Here is a 19,157-nt window from a genome sequence, read left to right as displayed (position 1 = left end):
TTTCGAGTACGTAGTTCATTACAAGGCTCCACAGCTTCACATCAATCTCCACCCATTTTTGCTGCGCTGCTAAGGGTATGCTGCTATTTTCGTCTACAATTGCCACCTGTAGGTGATCTCTTGCGCTGTCACTAAAACAGTGATGCTTCGAGGGTGTTGCAGATTCAACATCACCTTTTCGCTTGGCTTCCCTCGTTATGGATTCATGGTCACCCTCTCTCTGACCGCAATTTTCATACTATTCAACTATTAGCATATTACCTTGCCTTATCTTCCTGATCGCGCTCATGTACCGTACCTGTCGATTTTTCTGGAACCTCTGCCTCATAATGACGCCCAAGGGTTTTCCCTTTTAAGGGGCCAGATTGCTGCTTGCAAATGGCCGACATTTTGAATTTCCAAAGCCACAGTGTTCAATCTATAAACACTTAGATAATCTTCCACTTAGCTCGTGTTTCCTTCTGAGTTTAAATTAATCTTACTGTATCTTGTTTAACTTTTTTGAAAATGTACAATTTCTAGTCGTGCTACGCGTTATCGACCTTCGTCGATATTAAATCAGTAAGATATGTTTCCGGCAACTAATCAAAGCACAACACATTCTTGCCTCTTGAGCCACATACATACATACATATATGTAAGTAAATGCATCGTTTTTAATTACAACAAAGAGTTAAAAAATTAATGAAAGGAATTAGTACCTAAGTAATACTGCTGCTCTTTTAGTTTACAGGAGTAGATATGTATGTATGTATGTGCTTGTATGTAATAAATAATTCGCAGTTCTGCGATTCACTACAAGATCCTCGCATAAACGGCCGGTTACGCCCCACAGTCCTATAAACTATGCAAAACAAAAAACGAAGCTCAATCAAACTGGACTTCCTGTCGCGAAAGAATCAACGTTAAATATTTTCATTTATCTTCAATGATCATAAAAATTATAATGTCCCACCATAGCCAGGCAGCAATTACAAAAGCAAAGGGGTAAAGCAAAAAACAAAAGCAGACAGATGCAGTTCTTTTTCGCAAATTCACTTAATGTTGTTGTTGTTGTTGCAACAACGTTAAGCCTTTGCTGTGGTAACATCGGAAGTATGTAGTATACCCGTACAACAACATCAGGCTGCAAGGAGTAGATATAAGTTAGTCAGCAAACTACAGCGATAAGAAATGCTTGGCTACCTGTATTACACATTTTACACACAAATGCACACACTCGCACACACACAATGCAATAACGCAGACGCGCACAACAACAACCCGTAGTAAAACAGCAGCAACAGATGCAACAACAACACGCTGGGTAGTTAACCATCGCAGTCGTAATAGAATGGCTGTCATTTATAGGTTTCAGACGTTCCGCCTACCCCACCTCCACCTCACACTCACTCCGTTTCAGCTGGTGAAGATGCCCGCCACATACGTACATACATACATACATACATACATATTTACTTACATAGTTATCATCGATGAATTGGCTGCCTGTCTGCCTGTTTGGTCAAAGTGTCGGCGCTGAAGACCAGTAGCCGTGGACGTGGCAGTTGCAATTGAATTTTATGCCTTAATTTTCTCTCAGACCATTAAGTTAATTTTAAATAGTACTAGAATACTCGTATATTATCGGGTACGGGTTGAGTCGTTATGAAGAAGGAAACAAATATGTAATAATGTGTAAGTTTTAAGCGAGAATACTTAGTTAACGAACAGCTGCCATTGTGGACTACGACTAATAGCCGTACTTAACGTTATACGTGTACATTAGGGTGGTCCAAAATAATTAAAGTCGGAATTTTTATGCGCTCACTCCTAGGATTGTTCTATATCGAAAAAAGTATACATACTCTTATTTTTTTTTATTTTGAAATAAAAAAATTTTTAGATGGCGCTAAAAGCGCTCAAAGTTGGCAATGTATTTTATCTGCAAAAAAAAAAAACTTTTCTCAGAAATAGTATAGAATTCTTGAAAATCAACATTTTTCGATCGGCGAATTCCGGTTCTCTTAGGAGACTTTCAATAATAATACCCAATTGTTTATTAAACCAATTTTAATACTAACGATTATTTATTGGTCCCCATTTTTCGGGATTTTTGGGTGTTTTGGCGAACCTATAAATTACAGTTACTAGGCAATAAACATACTGGGACAATAAAAAGATTGTCCTTTGTGGTATCACGAAAAATCTAGGCCTAATTTCGATGTCTGAGAGCTGAGTGTTAGTTAAGAAGAGCGAGCCAAAACGCTTCCATCTTAGCCCCGCGAAGGTTGGACAGTCTAAAAGAAAGTTTGGAGATAATTTCATCTCATATTCCTCTTGACAGCTGATACAAAAGGGACCAGTTGAAGTTACTAGTCTTACCACGAGAATACCAATCGCACAATGGCCTGTCAGAACCCCACCCACCACCAGCGATATCTAAGGCGTTTCAAGCGTAAGGAACCCCTTTTACGGCCCCGTTCCACACCAGAAGTACTCCGACGTGATTGATAGAGAAGGCAGAGATTCCTTTACCGATTCTGAGCGCACCATCATAGCGTTCAGGGTCCTCATTGACGTCACACTGCTTACCAGTAAGTCTACCGCTTTCATGGTGGCAGCTATTTTCACCTGGAAGACACTTGAGAATTCCGGAAGCCTGAAAATAGTTTTGATGGAGAGTTCACGACAGAAGACACAACCCTGTCTCTAGGTTTTGATCCGTCCGAGAAGAAGTTTACCGCTCCCTGCTTTCAGTAACCCAGCCCTACCCAGTTAACTTTTGAGGAAATGTACGTAGAGAAAGAGCTTCTGGGAGCTATTTCGGAGGCCCTGTAATATATGTGTTCATGAACGAACAGAGCTCCAGAGTGCCAGTGTAAGTTTTTAATGCCCCTCTAATTTCGATTACGGCGATTCGCTGCAAACGCTCCAGTTGCTTTACAAGTGTAGCCTTCTCCTAGTTACCTAGTTCAGGTAACCTTGAGCCAGATCAAAAATGTGCCCAGAAATCGTTCCTTAACCAAAAGTGTCACATCATCTGCATTAGCGTTAACCCGACAGCTCACTTTTTCCTATTCCTCTAGAAGGTCGTTTTCAACCGCAATCCAGAGCAGGGTAGAGAGAACACTTACTTGCGGAGTGCCCTTATTAAGTCTGAGCTGCGTGCAGGCGCTCACTCCGCCACGACAGTTCTGTCACGCAGGAAGCTGTAGATAAGCTGGCAACCGGTAAGGGACAGTTCGTCGCCAATCTAAGCTATTTGTTTTCGGCTATTGAAAAGATCACCGATCTACCGATACATGATCTCAGATCCTACTTACTCTAGGGGCTAATACATACATCAGCAGCTTTGAGCCAGTTGCGACTCATTGGGCCTCATGCATAAAAAGTGAGCTTAAGCGCAGACTCAATTTTTGCACTGATGAAGGGAACTCAAGCTCAAGAATTTGTACTGAAAATCGAGTCGGAGCTTAAGCTCACCTGTCATGCATATGAAGGCCCATTCACTTGCATAACTGACAAGATCAACGATCCAGCAGCGCACCACTCTTTCTGTAATAATCGGACTTGGTATCACGCTCTACAATCTCCTATCCGTGAATCCAGTTAATAAGGTATTGCATCTACTGCACACACGTATACATACAGTCAATGCTTTCAAAAATATCCGTTTACGCAATTAATAATAGTTTGCCATTACTTACTTACGTCGGAAATGTAGCAAATCACTAATCTATACACATTTCGCACAACACATTGATAAATACACTATTTTTTGCACCGTCCTCCGGCTGCATGCAGCCAATCCACCAAGACGCAACTGGGATAATCAAATATAATTTCATATGAAATTTGCATTCGCACATCTGACTACCACAATCTGAATGAATTGTGGCATGTTAACACCCACTTCCCGTAAGGCCGAACAAGCAATTCCAGTAGCCAGTCCGACAGCTATAAATGCATGGCAATTTGCCAATGCGTCGCTGGTGAGCAGTTGCAGCAGCGCGATGCAGCCGAACAGGTTTCGCACGGCAGTTGCGGGACGTTACTCACCGCATAGAGATCATTATTCTTTGAAGCTGCAAGCCTGTATCAGTGTGTATTGACTTTTTATTATGTTTTTGTTGTTGTTTTTGTTGTTGGTTTTGGTGGTAGTGCGCATGTTTGACGAAAAGTGCCGTAAAATATTTAATTGCACTTTTTTATTAGCATCAATTACGAAAAATACCAACTACTGGAATTTTTTGAGCTTCGAGCTTTTTTTTCTGCTTCATAGTCTAGGCATTATTACGCTATTTTTACGGCAGCTAAAGCATAATTGTGGTTGCTGTTATATTGTTATTGGTATTATTGTTATTCTTAATGGACAAACCACTCAGACTAAATACTGGCAAACATAAAGAGCGACGAAGTTCACGGGGTTGCTTGCTTGCTCGCTTGGCTATTGAATTGCGGGGTGCGGGGTGCTGCTACACATGTGCACTTAACTCTTGGTTTGCTGTTTGGTAGTTACGCCTCGACCAGAGCAGCAGCAGGCAGCCAGACAGGCGTTGTAGCCAAAAACGAGTTTATCTGTTGGCCGCGAGTTGCATTTAGCCGGACAGAGCGTGTAATTAAATATTTATGTATGTCTTTTATTTTGTTTTGTTTTGTTTATTGTCATTGCTGCAGATGTGCTTTTTTGTTTTTGTTGTAAAATTGTATTTGATTTTGAATAATGTTTGTTATTTGTGTTGTTGTTCTTGTTTACAATAATTACGAGCTGTTGTTTTTAAGTAGAGTGCCACAAAATCCGAGTGACCATGATATGAATTTACTATAGTAGATATGGTGTATATACGTACATACATATGTATATGTATGCATATGTATGCCTAAGTTCAGTGAAGTGATTCAGAACAATCCTGCCCCACTAAACCAGTTACCTGTTGAGGCAATTGTTTATCAAAATTGCATGCAAATACATATCTACATGCAAACTGTATTTATTTAATCAGCCGCGCAGCATGAAAAGCCACACATTTTTACATACCAAGTACCTACGTACATATGTATGTGAGTAATTGAATGGCCTAGGTCACCACCATCGCTCGACAGGCAACAAACACTCAAGTTGGAATCGCCGCATTGTCTATCCGTCTGCAGCAGCTGTCCATCACAGAGCAGCGCATTGCTTCTCATCATTGTCAACAACGCGCAATCACCACCACCACCACCACCACCACAACCACTAACAACCGCACCGCCACCGCCACACATCGCTCAGTTTCACACTTAATCAACTATGAGCTGACTGCATGGGTTGATTGCGCGCAGCTTAAGCTCTCCTGTCAGGCGTACTACTATAATACAAATGTACATACACTCCGCTGCACTTGAATAGGCGCATTATTTTTTTCTTCAGGAAAAACTGACTGACTTCCCTCATCCAGGGCAGGAAAAAGACACACTTGGACCACCTTGGGACTATTGTGATGTCATATTATAGATTCCTTGCTTCCCTCCTCTTATCTTAGAAGCCCACAAAGTCGTAGACACTAGCTGAATCCAGTTCAGCCAAATATTCAGAAGAATAGAGGTCAAGCCCTCACCAATGCAGGGATATGTGATCCACATGTTTCTCCACATCACCGCAGCTACTAATAGCGTGGGTTCCCATCAAGCAGTGCCCGTTAAGAACTCCAATTACATGTCGGAGCATGGGTCGCTGAACCAGAGTACGTGATCCTCCTCCCATTCACCCCTTTAGGGTTTCTTGTTTGCAAATGATTCTATGCCTCTAGAGCTTTAGTCGGCGTGGAGGGTAATTCCCCTCGTGATAATCATGCAGGCAATTCTTTAAACCTTTTTTAGTGTTTTATTGTAGATTTACCCACGGACGGCCAGCAGACTGGGATGCTGTAAAACATAATGGGAGGCAACACCGTTGTGTATATCCAGTCCACAATGTGAGGCTTCAATTCCCTCTTTGAAGGCCCAAGAGCAGCCATAATAGCAACATTTAAGCCCCATTTCCACCGCATAGGATAGTAGTAGATCGTGGGTAAAGCGGTGAAGCGTAGTAAATTTTTAATTTTCTTCAAAATTGTAACAAGTCTATTACGATCGTAGTAAAGTTCTAACCTTGATTGCAGTACCGACTACCCTGGTTTTTACCTAGGGTTCGCTGAATTGGCACGGGGCCTATATTTCTAAGAGAAGCCCACTCACTAATTTCTTGGTGAGACTGGCCGAGGGCCACTTCATCAGCCACCGAGTTTCCTGCGATCTCACTATGGCCTGGCGCGAAAATAAGTCCTACAAAGTAATAGTCAGACGCGACCGAAATAGAAACAAGGCATTCCCTTACCAGCTTTGAGCACATCGTAAGCGAACCCAGAGCTCTGATTTCCGCCTGGCTTTCTGAGTATATGCTGACCTGCCTTAGCGCCATCACATTCACCAGCAGTCAACCGACTGCTTACTTAATAACAGCAACCTCTTCCTGCCCTCCAACCACTTTCCCTGTCCACTCATCCCTAAATGAGATGCACGTGGTGATGGAAGTGATTTTTGTCAGGCTAGTCACATAGAGATCCGTGTTATCAGGGATGAAGTTGTAGCCGCCAAAAATAATGGAGTGCCCAGATCCCGAACAAGTTGCTGAGATACCGATCAGCGCCATGTTAAGCATGACGTTTAAGACAAGGTTGGGAGTTTATCTATGTACATACACCACTGACTCCAACTAGGTCAGCCCCTTGCATAAGCTTTACCTTTCTGACTAGCGTAGTTTCCCCAGGTAAGGACTACCCCAAAAATTATAGGTTTAGCTATAGTTTTATATAGCTGGGGAATAATCTTCGGAGGGAAGTTAATAAGGCTTCAGTGGCTCTATCCTTCTGCAGACAGAGAGGGGCTGGCATATTATGGGTTAGGTCATAGAGGGTATCAAACCTCACGAAGTAACAAAAGATTAGTTTGAATCAAGTAAAAAATGTATTTTACTTTAATTTCACTATGCAACACCCTCCTTAATGCCAATGTATGGAAAACCCTGTCCGGAGGACTTTCCTAGATGCTTTTTAAATAACTCAAGGACATCTCGCTGCTTGCCTCAAATGCATCGTCTGTCTCGTAAAGTTTGCACACAATTAAGTTCCAAACATTTTCCATTACACCTAGGTTCTTTAAATTGGGTGTCCGCTGCAAAATGTTGCTTCGTTATATTCGTTTATTGCGGCATTCTTTGAGAGAAGTGTTTTATTTTGCTGGCGTATTAAAAAAGGCCAAGAGTATGCTAAAAGCTTTGAAAAGATGACCCTTATACTATTTTTGCATGAACTTTTGACACTTTAAAAAATTTGATTTTGAAGCCGTCAAAATACGAAAACGCGCTATCAGGCAACTATAATCTCTTCTCGAATCCTGGCCTTTTTTAATTTATTTTTCGATTTAATTTCTCAACAGATCGCCGGAAAGTCTTGTATCCGCTTTTTATTTTTTCTCCAGTTGAAAGTGAGCCTGCTTGTGATAGTTGGAAAGGTTCTTGGTACAATTTTATTAACAAGTTAAGACATTTTCGAACCACATATTTTGTATTGTTTAGTAAAAAAGGCCTTTGAAAAACACAAGGTATGCCAGATAGTCCCTTCGTTCTCACTACTCTTCTTTATAGTCGATCAAGAAAAAAATGTGCCTATTCAAGTGAAGCGCCGTGTATTCATGTAAATATGTATGTATGAATTTCTAGTCAATCGTTTGTGCTTACTTGTGGAGGCTTTAATTTGTGTAATTAATTTTTAATGGTTGGTCCCGTGTTGTTGTCGGATGTGGGTTGCTGCATTCAACTGTCTAGCAGCTCGCGCCTCTATTGGCGTTTGATTAATTGTTGAGAAATTCAGCGCGGCGATTAGTAAATTTGCATGTGACAAGATTGTTCCAAGATGATGTGTGCATACATATGTATATTTAAATACAATAGCATGGAAATTTTTTTATTTTTAGTATCTAATTTTTATACTGCAAATAACTGTTGTCTCAAGAAATGTGAATATGTATAGGCATCTCATGTCTATTTAATGATTTAAATTGGTCTTAGATCTCCACCTACTTTGACAATGAATTGACTGAGCTAAGATTCTCAGCTATATCGTAGGTGTTTAATTATAATCATTGGGTTTCTCAGGAATTTCCAACAAGTCAGACACATTTACTTAACCGCCTAATATCATAACGCTCGACTGTTGGAGTAGTTTAATATTTAATCAAAAGAGAAGTTCAACTTAGATCAGTAAAATTCAACTAAAAGCAGGATTCACGAAATGGAAAAAATCTACAGTATGTAGTTATGTGTATACATGCAGTGGAGACAATTGTATTACTTCAGGAAAAAGGATGGTTAGTTTTATCTGCTACTGCAGTAGAAATACCTTTTTTTTTCTGTACCAATTTATTTGATCTGCAATCACCTTTTGGTTATAAATGAGTTAAAATTTTTTTTGCTAGGCTCTTCACAAGGTTCGCGGCACAACTTTTAAGAAGATGGCAACAAGTAGTCCAACGTGTTAATAATATCCTCTCGATGTGTCCCTAAGAACCCTCTCTGCATACCTGGCAGGGCACAGCAATTTAAGTCAGCATATGGGTAAGATGACTACGTTTGCAGAGAAGGACTACAACTTTTCAACGTGTAGCCTCGGCCGCTGTGCCTCAGTGGTTAAAGGTTGCTTCTACCACGATCTACGTTCCATCCCTGGTCCGAACAGCACATAAATTAGAAAAAAATTGTCTAACATCGGCTATGGCAAATCCCCGAGTGTCCCTCCATTTGTTTAACGACATTAAGACGCACATCAAAAATTGGAGGATCAGCTTGGCCAAACAATTAGCAACATTTTAAGTGCCAAAATATTATATTCAGCCGGGTTCCGGAATTCACATACGAGTGAATTTCAATCCCATTCAATTTGGATTCAAAGTGGCTTTAGTTGAAATTCACGCGGAAGTAAATTGCAGAACCTGCCTGATTATTACTGCGATTCGTGATATCACGTGGCTTCTCTACGATTCGAAAAACTATGAAAATCTGGTCAATTGGGGATTATCCAGGTCTGAAGCTAAGCTGAAAAGGTCCAATCATTTGATTAATGAAGGGCTTCAGTCGTTTACATAAGATTATATATGCAATGCTTAGGAGGCTAAGAATCCTCTCTCCGTTGTCGAAGGTGGAGGCATGAAAGCTAAATTTTCCTGGCGTTAAAATCGTTCAGCGTTATTTTAACAACGTGGCGAAGGCTGCACTCATACGCTTCTCCCAGACGCTTATAAGAAGGCTACTTGGTGTCATCGGATTATGGAAGCTCGTTCACTGATTGGCGTGAGCGTGGACAAAAGATGTCGGAGTCACCGCCTAACAATCCTACACCGAATTTGTGTGCCGCCTAAGAGCAGTTGTAGTACACGTCCCGTCCATTGCTAAGACATCCAACAGCAGGATAGAGACACATTACCTATAGAGATTCCGGGTATTTCAGCCGCATATCCGTATACCGTAGTCCTCGGGGGACTGTTCTTTGCTTTTCAGGCTCCCTTTCTCTTTGAGCTTGCACTTTTCACTGAAATCTGTGATACTAACGTAGCTGCTTGTTGATCGCTTCAGCGAATATTTTCTATATAACAAGATTAATTGCATTCGTTTAACTTTTGGTCTAGTTATCCGCAATTTGCTGTCTTTTCTGTCCAGGCTGTACTGTCTGAAATTAAATTACCAGTACCAAAACATTGCACTTTGCAAAGCACTTTTTGCAGTTTTATTTTATTTTAGTCACACCCTGAAGTTGATACAAGCGATTTGAATTCGTACTTGTTGTTTTATAAGCAATTTGTTCCTCTATAATAGAGCCTGAATACACACACACTTTTCGAGAGTGGGTCATGAGCAGGGTTGCCAAGTCCAGTTCTTAATCTGTTTGTGCGCATGATCTTTTAAATACACACATACCCCCACACCCCCCCCCCCCTGCTTCTCATGTCCCTCTCTTTTCATCCCCTCGCCAAACTAAACGTGGGCGGTTCTTTTAGGTTTCTGACCTGGCCTGCCAACCCTGGCCATGAGGCCAAATCTCGTTCTATGAAATGGTCTAGTGAAAATTTTTATTTGGAAATTAACGTGAAATTAAATCAGTGTTATTCTTCAACGCAACATTTTTGATCAAAAAGCCCAACTTTTCTTTTTCACAACTATAAAGCTTGGTGCAAAAAGTTTTCACAGTGAAAACTCTGAAAGCACTTGGCGTAAACAGTTGTACTGCCTTGCCAAAACTGGCATGAAAAAGAAACCGGCATTCCTGTTACTGGCATGAACTTTTTCCAAGAACAAGCTCATGTAAGTGCCTGTTTACATTATGCCAGTAAGTGGACTGGCTCACAGGACGGGCATGCTACGGGACAGAAAACTTTCTTAAAATACCGCCAATCCTTTTAAAGAAAGAAAGAAACTTCTATGTGATCACGGGCGAACGTTTTCAAAATCAGACAAAGCCAGGCAGTAAGTAAACGAAACTTTCCGATGCAAACTATTTAGCTTTAGCTTGACTACTTGTCAAAAAAAAAAAACTGAGCCTAAAATCATGCCGCAGGTTAGGTAAGAGCGGCTACCATCGCAGAGAGCGCGGAGCACACGTAGGCTGGAAAGGCCCGTTTTGACGCCGCTGTCAGAAGCCATTTGTTGCTTTCCCTCCCTTATTAACTGAACCACCAAGTGCGTTTCATATAGATCACAAAAAGTCGAGAATTTTCGCCGAGCTCAGGTCGGCTAAACAATTTAAAAATGGCAATGGCAGAGATAATGTTTGTTGCTCTGCACCTCCTCGTCTCTGGTACTCGTGGTGGCGTAACCTAACATTTTTATGTGTGTGTCCATCGGGCAGTGTTCAGTGATTACCCCGACTAATAATCTGAGAGAAGAGCGGTCCAGTCGAGTGACTGCTATGGATCGTTTTACATCAAATTTTCCTGTTAGTATGGCAGGTGGTTTCCACAGCCTACGTGGTATTTACCTCATCGATGATACCAGCCTGGCTCTCAGTACAAATAGCGATAGGCTGTTCTGGAGGGGCGAAGGTTATGAGCCTACGAGCGGCCTCCATTATGGCGTTTAGCTCTGCTTGAAGAACGCTACAATGGTCCGATAAACGAAAACTGATGTTTAGCGCGATTTCGCCAGAGTAAATTCCGCAGCGCCCTCTATCGTTAAGCATGGAGCCATCTGTACACATAGCCATCGACCGTGGGTTTAAGTCTGTGGCTCCTTCCCATTCGTTCCTTTTTGTAATTCTTATGGAGAATTTGTTGTCTAAAGAGAGTAGAGGAGTGGTTAAATCTAACTGCCGTAGATTATCCGGTGGAGTTTCAAGTACTTTTGCGTGTCCGAATCTAAGGCATATAGTGCGGTATTGGCCTTCCTAGAGCGGTCTTCAATATCAAGTTTCTTGGTGAGAATAACTCCAAGGTATTTGGGGTAGTTTTAAGAAATAATGGAGTGAGGCTTATAGGCCTGACGTAACATTTGCTTAAATTTGACTACATGTTTTGTGAACTTTTAAAGCGCCCCGACCATCTGGCACCCTTTACCAACTTCAGTGCTTACATGGCGATCAAATTTCATTTCTGTTTCACATTATGCAAGTTGTTGAGATAATAATCCAATTCTCAAGTTATATGCTCGATACTTGCCTGAACCTCTTACACAGTGACTCACGCTGCACTCATTCTATTTGAACTGCTCCTCACTGTTTGTGGGTGATACTCCGTTTGATTTAAAGATTGAAGTTATTATCGGGATTAAAGCTGATTCCCAAACTGTCTAGAGTGAAGTGAATGCCGAGACTCGAGTGCGCTAACTGCGCTCTGGTTGGCAGGAGATTAAGTTCTGCAGCTCCTAGTATCTTCTTCAGCATCAAAGTACTCAGGATAGAGAGTCGCCTTATCTATAAACTTATTCATCAGCATCCCGACTCACAAATCTGACGAGGCTGGACGTTGGTAGCGTTGGTCGGTTCTCTTCGCAGCCGTCTTTTCCAATACTTGCAAGATTTGACCTTTTGTGAATACCTAGTGGATAATGGTGGATTTATCAGGGCCCGAATTTAGGCATTCATAATCAAATGTCTATTCGTTTCGGATGGAATGGAATCGCTATCGAATGTCGCGATCTCAAAATCAATTCGATATTGAATACTGATAAAATTAAGCAAAATCAAGCTAAGTAAGTTCCCCAACCAACGGTATGACAATAAAGAAGTATTTTTATATTGAAATTCTGTTAAGGGCATTATAAACTGAATAACTGCTCTGCTTCGTGATTATTTTCCCTTTGAAATTTCTTCATTCGCCTTGGCTGTTGTTGTTTATGTGTCTGGGGCATTTCGACCTGGGCAAAATTAAAGGAGTGCGGTTGTAACTACGAAGACGATGACGACGACGTGAACGACAATGGCCACATGGCGCGAGCGCACTCACGCGCATGCGTTCTGCCAGACACTGGTGTAAAAAATTACCTGTCGAATGGTAAAGTTCGGTGACTGGTGGCTGGCCACAGGCCAACAGACGCAACACAATGCAGACATGAAATTAAAAAAAAAAAAAACGCTATCGAAGTTGTTTTTCACTGTCTGGCGCGTTAAAATCCTGTGCGCGTGGGGTGAGTGGGGCAGCTGTTTGGCTTGGTTGGTTGATTGGTAAGTAAGTGAAGAATTCGCCGCAAGTATGTAGAGAGCGATTGTATCACCGCAATGCACCGGTCATATATTATGCATGCAGCGAACCTTTTCACTTCAAAGGCCGAGAGACAACAACGGAGCGAAGGTGGAATGCGCGTGCGCATGCGCAACACAGTAGCCGTGTGGACATGCAGGAAAGAAATGCAAAACATTGAAAATGGGCGTTGCAGACGAGACTGCAACAGCGATTACCGCGATTACGACTGTGACTGTGCCTGTGCTTGGGGCGGTGGCGTTGACTGCGGCTGTAGTATTGGCTGCTGCAGTGGGGACTGCGGTTATGGCTGTGACCGCGACGAATGGACAAATGGTCGAAGAACGCGTGGCGGAACAGTGGGGAATGCGACGGCAATGAATGCTATGTCTACGAAGTGGGCATGCAACCGGTCGTCGGAATCGACGGACCGACGGACCCGCCGATCGTTGTGCCTGCACAGTTTGTGGATGTCGCTGCGGTTGTTTATGCGTTGCAACAACGGCAACGATGTGGTAATAACAACTGCATACAAGCGCGCATTCGCAACACATTTGCACGCTCAAACACACACACACACACACATGCATACCTACGAATTTGAATATCTACGGAAAACATTGTTGCGGACTCCAATCACCTTTGGGCCAGACATTATTTTGACGGGAAAATGTGTTGTTCGCATTAAGGTGCAACATTTCGCAAATGAGCGCACGGCGCAACGCGACGCGACGTGACGCTTGCAGCCGTCACTTCGTTACCTTCACTTAAGGCCTATATAAATGTAAACACACAATCACACATACATATATGTACATACCCTTCTTTATATATAAATATGTGTGTTTATGGTACGCTACGCAACCTTGCCAGACAGACAGACAGGAACAGACAAAACAGACCGGTGTACGGGCTTGCTATGTATGTATCGTACAAGTCCACGTGAAAAACAATTTGAATGATTGAGGTTTATTAATTTTTATTATTATTTGTGTTGTTGCAGCTGCACGCACGCAGATAAATAGCACTTTTGCGCTTGTTGTTTTTGTACGTCATACAGACTGTTTTTTTTTTTTATCTTTGCATTCTTTTGCCCTCAGCGAGTTGAAAACAAAATTGTTTTGGTCAAGTTGCTGGTTTTTTGCTGTTCTAGTTTGGCTCAAGGAATGCAACATTGTATGCTTAAAGATGCAATCGTGTGCCAGTGTCTTACGTGTCTCCACATAACTGCTATTGTTATTAATGATGGATTCCCCATTTGCGATGCAGATACATGTCTGTGCTGATAAGGCTATAAAGTAATTTGCTTTCACACATACACACATACACACATACATACATATTATGTTAAAACATTTTGCAAATTACTTCATAAACTTAACTCAGCTGTTGCAGCTATAATCCTTAGTATAGGACTCGTTGATTTGTTGGATGCTCACTTGCGGTAGTGCAAGTACACTTTGGTTTAGCATAAAAGTCATAGTAGCCCATTGAGTATGCCGTCAAGAGCCACTTTCAACTACCCGGGGTTCCATAAACCATAAGAGATTCCCGATGTACCATTGGCTATTCTACATCAAGTTCCACTGCCGCTAACTTTGCCACGAAACTGAAGAAGCCCGATCACAAGTTTGTGAGTCGCTTGGACTACAACCCTGGGCATCGACATGGGTATTGGCAAATGGATTCCTTCTTGCAGTCCTCACGAAAAAAACTGCTACAGAGGCAAGTTGTAGGCAAAAGCCATTATTGGAGCTTTATTGATGGAGCACAATGTCCTTGGTATAGACGAACTCCTTTTCCTACTGAACGACCACGTTTTCGGTTTCGGTTTCGAGACGATCTGTTGGTCTGCGTAACAGGGCATGCATTACACAAAGATGGTGTGACACCAAAGGATTATCTAAAAGTACTTCTGGTTCCGTTTACCCGCAGAATAATGTTATCCATGACGGAATTCATTCTAGGCGGCAGTAGAATTGGTCTTTCAAATAAAGCAATATACCCGGGGGTGGGGGGCTGGATAAGACACTCACATGGGACACACATTTAGATGCAACCGCCAACAAGGCGAAGAGAGCATTCTTCGCTTGCGCGCGACGTTTTAGAAAAACTTGGGGCCCCTCCCGCAAAGGGACCTGCTGGCCATTTAACACGGTTCTGAAGCCGATGGTCACCTATGCGTCGGCATAACAGGTGCTATGCGCACCCGTCCAACTGATGCACTCAGTGATGCACTCTTGTGAGCATACACCCTTCCCAATCGAAATTGAGAGGTCGACACTGAGAATCCTAACTGCTTCCGAATCAAAAACCGGAGATGAAGTTTGGTACACGGATCAAAACTTGAAGATGGAAATACTGGAGCTGGTATATTTGGGCGCCGAATTTGAATAAATCGATACCCACTATTTTCCATGCGGAGATGCGTGCGATAGAGATCTGTGGCAGGGAATGCCTCAGAAGTCCATGAGATGGACGAAGAAATGCCAGAAAACATCCTCTGTGAATGTGTGATAATAATACTAAATTGTTTATTTTACCATTTTTCTATACTAACGATTTTTATGGGTGCCGCATCGCATTTTTTTGGGTCTTTGAGGGGCCAATAAAAAATAGTTAATGTTAGAAAATGGTTAAATAAACAATCGGGTATTATTTTCGGTAGTCGACTCATGAGGAAGAGGTGAGAACATCAAAATTACTCAAATTTACTTTTTTTTGGACTACCCTAAAGCATATACAATATAACTGTAAGAATAAAAATTGTAAAATTAAATAATTTTTAAGCAAAAAACAAAACCGACTTCAATTCTCATATAAAAATTTAACATTATCGTTAATCTCGTCATGATCCAATGATCGGACTTAAACCAAATTAGAATGGGACCACCTGTGAGGTAACACCTTTCCTTTAAAAAAAAAAGATTTATAGAAATTGGTTAATGTGGTCCACAGCTATGCGGTAACATACATAAAAATAAAAAATAAAAAGTATTCTGACGAATTGATAACCCGCCTCCTTTTTGTGAAGTCGGCTAAAAAGAAATTTGGAAATAAAATTTGCAAAGTAACTTTTCTCGAAAAGCCCTGTATGTATAATTTTCTGTTTTGAATTTTTAGGGACTTCCAAGATTTCAATATCCGCCAACCTTTGATTTAATCTTGGTTCAGGCGCATCGTAAGATGTTTAAAAAAGCAAAAAATAAGTCAATCTAATATTTCTAATTTCAGATTCTGATTCTACGGAAAAAATCCTATAAGAATCAGGGCTCCCTCTAATCACCGTTCCGCAGACATTTTTTGAAATTTTGTTGACCTTTGTTGGTTATTACCCGTGCGATATGCATTGACCTTATTGAAAGTTTCGCACATCATTATAAAATATACGTTTGAATATTTGTTTGATCTTGAAAATATCAATAACATTATTCCGATTTTCTGTTACTTTGTTTTTGCAGCCGATCGTCCAACTTGCAATGAAATAAACTGCGGTCACAAACACACCTGCCTCGTGGATTTGCTAACTCATGAGCCGCGCTGTGTAACTTGTAGTTATAAATGTGCAAGGAAACGACGACCAACGGTGAGTGAGTTTTGTTTATTTTTGTTGTTTTCTTTTTATAAAATTCTTATTTAAATTTTGATTGTCTTTCTATGTTCATCTACCCGCAGTCGCTGCGTTTTGAGGAGGGCAAAATTTGTGGAGTAAACAATCATACATATAATTCGTGGTGTGAACTGCGACGAGATTCTTGCAATACTGGCTTTTTCATCGATATTAAGTCGCCAGGGGAATGCAACTAGAATAGCACAATTATTAAAACGTAGAAGAAGAAAAATTAAAGAAAATAAAAACGAAAACGAAAACGAAAAAAAAAATAAAGTGGTAAAAGAACTAATACAAAAATAAATCAAATACAGGGGCATAACAGTTATAAGTTTTATCGGAAAAACGTTGCTCCATAACCGTTATTAGACGAGAAATATTTTTTTATTTCGCCGATAAGAGTTATAACCCAACATTTACTTTTTACGTTGCCTGATAACTGTTATGTAGGAAAAATATGTTTTCCGTCGCTAAAAGAGTTATTTCCCAACATTTATTTTTTAAGTTGCTTGATAACAGTTATTACCCAACGTTTATTTTTATGTTGTCTGGTAACAGTTATTTCACTCCTCCTCTTTTATTTTCATCATATTTATCTTCTTCTCCATCTTCGTTTTCGCAAATATTCTTATCTTACAACCTTTATCAGACAAACTATAAAATAAACGTTGGGCAATAACTGTTATCAAACAACGGTAAAATAACGTTGGGTCATAACTATTATCGGCGTAATAAAAAATATTTTTCACCTAATAACTGTTTTGAAACAACGTTTTCATTAAATTTCAGAATTCGGGTAACGTTTTCAATTTGTAAATTCGAGATAACAGTTATTTTTGGTCCCTGATCAAATATGAAAAAATTAAAATACAATAATCCATAAAAAGGAATTCTTAGAAAATATGTGTGTTAGTCGTAAATTTCCTACATATGTATGTATATGCACACTCACACAACCTTAGTTAGTCTTCCACTAAGCATATTTAAAGAAATTAATTACATGGATTAGTAAATATTGTAATACATATTGGCTGACTTTGAAACCACTGTTATTAATATTTTTATGTATGTACATATGTATGTATATGTGTATATGTATTGTTTGCTCATAGTTCATAAAAATGCTACATACATACATAAGTTCCCTTCTAACCCAGGCTTATTCGCATATTAGTCCTTAGATGCTTCCAAAGATATTTATACATACATACATACATATTCCGAACTTACCCTTAGTAATTTTAGCAAGTAGAAAACATAATAATTTATTTATCAGATGTAGTATACGAACATAACTCATACTTATCGATGCTATGATTACATACATAAATTAGCCAATTTAGAGATTTAACAACTCATAATTGATAATATTAAAATTTATACTTACACACTTGCATACATACATACATAGTTCATACATACATACATACATACATACCTAAACACACATTTTAAGCGCATGTATACTCGTGTATGTAGTATGAATGTATATGCATACATGCGCATAAACATAATCGTGCATATTCGAAATAAATAGTAAAAACATATCTTAAGAGGCTTTAAAATATATACTTTATACATACAAAACACATGTATGTAGTTATCTATTTAAATTAAAATACTTAATTGCAAACACAAGCGTGTGCAGACAGACAGACATACATACATGTATGTATATTATGTTAGTATAAACGAATTAGTAGTTTAATGAAATCCGTAGTCTATAAATAAATGAATTAACTTATTGTCATTATTATTGATATCTTTAATGTCGAACAAAGTTAAATTATTATTATTGATGCTATTATACAATCGAATCGGAATATACATATATTATACAGGGTGTCCTAGACCACCCGTCCACCCCCTCTAAAATGGAGGAATTTTTTTTTGTTTTAAACCGCAAGAATTTTAACGAATAAATCGGGGACGCTCTATCTTTTGGTGGTACTATCGACTACCGGTTTCGACCGGAAGTGGGTTAAACTGCCCGGAAGTAAATTTTTTTTTCAAATTAGATATGCATGGTTTTAGTACTGATTCGGATTCTAAGGATAAATTCAATTTCTAAAAGGCTTTCGAACTTTAACTCGTCCTGGAAGTTGCATGTTTTTGTCCACAGAATTTGAGCCTTTAGTAAAAATATACATTCATGTGTAATTAAAAAAAAATGAACTTCCGGTTAGTTTTACCCACTTCCGGTCCAAACCGGAAACAAGTTTCAGGCAAAATGTATGTAATTTTGTGTAGTAGTCCAGGAGAAAATTTTCGTATTTGTATCCCTAGAATCCGAATCTGCACTAAAATAATGCATATCCAATTTGAGTAAATTTACTTCCGGTCACTTTAACCCACTTCCGGTCGGAAGTTGATAATACCGCCGAAGGATAGAGCATCCGCGATTTAGAAGGTAAAATTTTTGCCATTTTCAATAAGACATTTATCTCTATTTTTTAGGTGGTGGACTAGGTGGACTAAGACACCCTGTATATACATAAATGCACACAATACTTACATAAATACAAACATACATACATGCATACGGATACGATCGAGCATATTGTATTATCGAATGTATTTATTTACAATTAAATTTTATTTAACCGACTGATAGATTAACCGCAAAAATTAGCATGAAATTTAATTGATTGTTGAAAGTTGTAATTTAAATTGAAATAAAGAAAGAAAAACGTATAAATATTTAAATAAATATACATACATACATACTTAACTAACCCATGTCTCTCTCTATGTGCGAATATTAAAGAAATTCAAATAAAGTAACTAAAAATTTAAGACTTTCGCATTGTCCTATTTAATGAGT

The 19,157-nt window shown here is 39.8% G+C and overlaps 1 protein-coding gene across 1 annotated transcript in view; it reads left to right on the top strand.

Moving 5' to 3' along the window:
• The window catches only part of LOC118742703, an 82,677-nt gene extending 66,069 nt beyond the window's left edge, over positions 1-16,608 (top strand). Inside the window, exons 7-8 of the mRNA XM_036474969.1 lie at positions 16,185-16,309; positions 16,399-16,608. Coding sequence (XP_036330862.1) covers positions 16,185-16,309; positions 16,399-16,530 — 257 coding nt within the window. The 3' untranslated portion in view covers positions 16,531-16,608. The remainder of the gene's footprint in view (positions 1-16,184; positions 16,310-16,398) is intronic.
• The last annotated feature ends 2,549 nt before the right edge of the window (positions 16,609-19,157 follow it).

This window comes from Rhagoletis pomonella, unplaced genomic scaffold (assembly GCF_013731165.1).
Source record: "Rhagoletis pomonella isolate Grant_MI unplaced genomic scaffold, Rhpom_1.0 Rhpom_scaffold_00007, whole genome shotgun sequence".
NCBI lineage: Eukaryota > Metazoa > Arthropoda > Insecta > Diptera > Tephritidae > Rhagoletis > Rhagoletis pomonella.
This window is presented reverse-complemented; position numbering and strand designations above follow the sequence as displayed.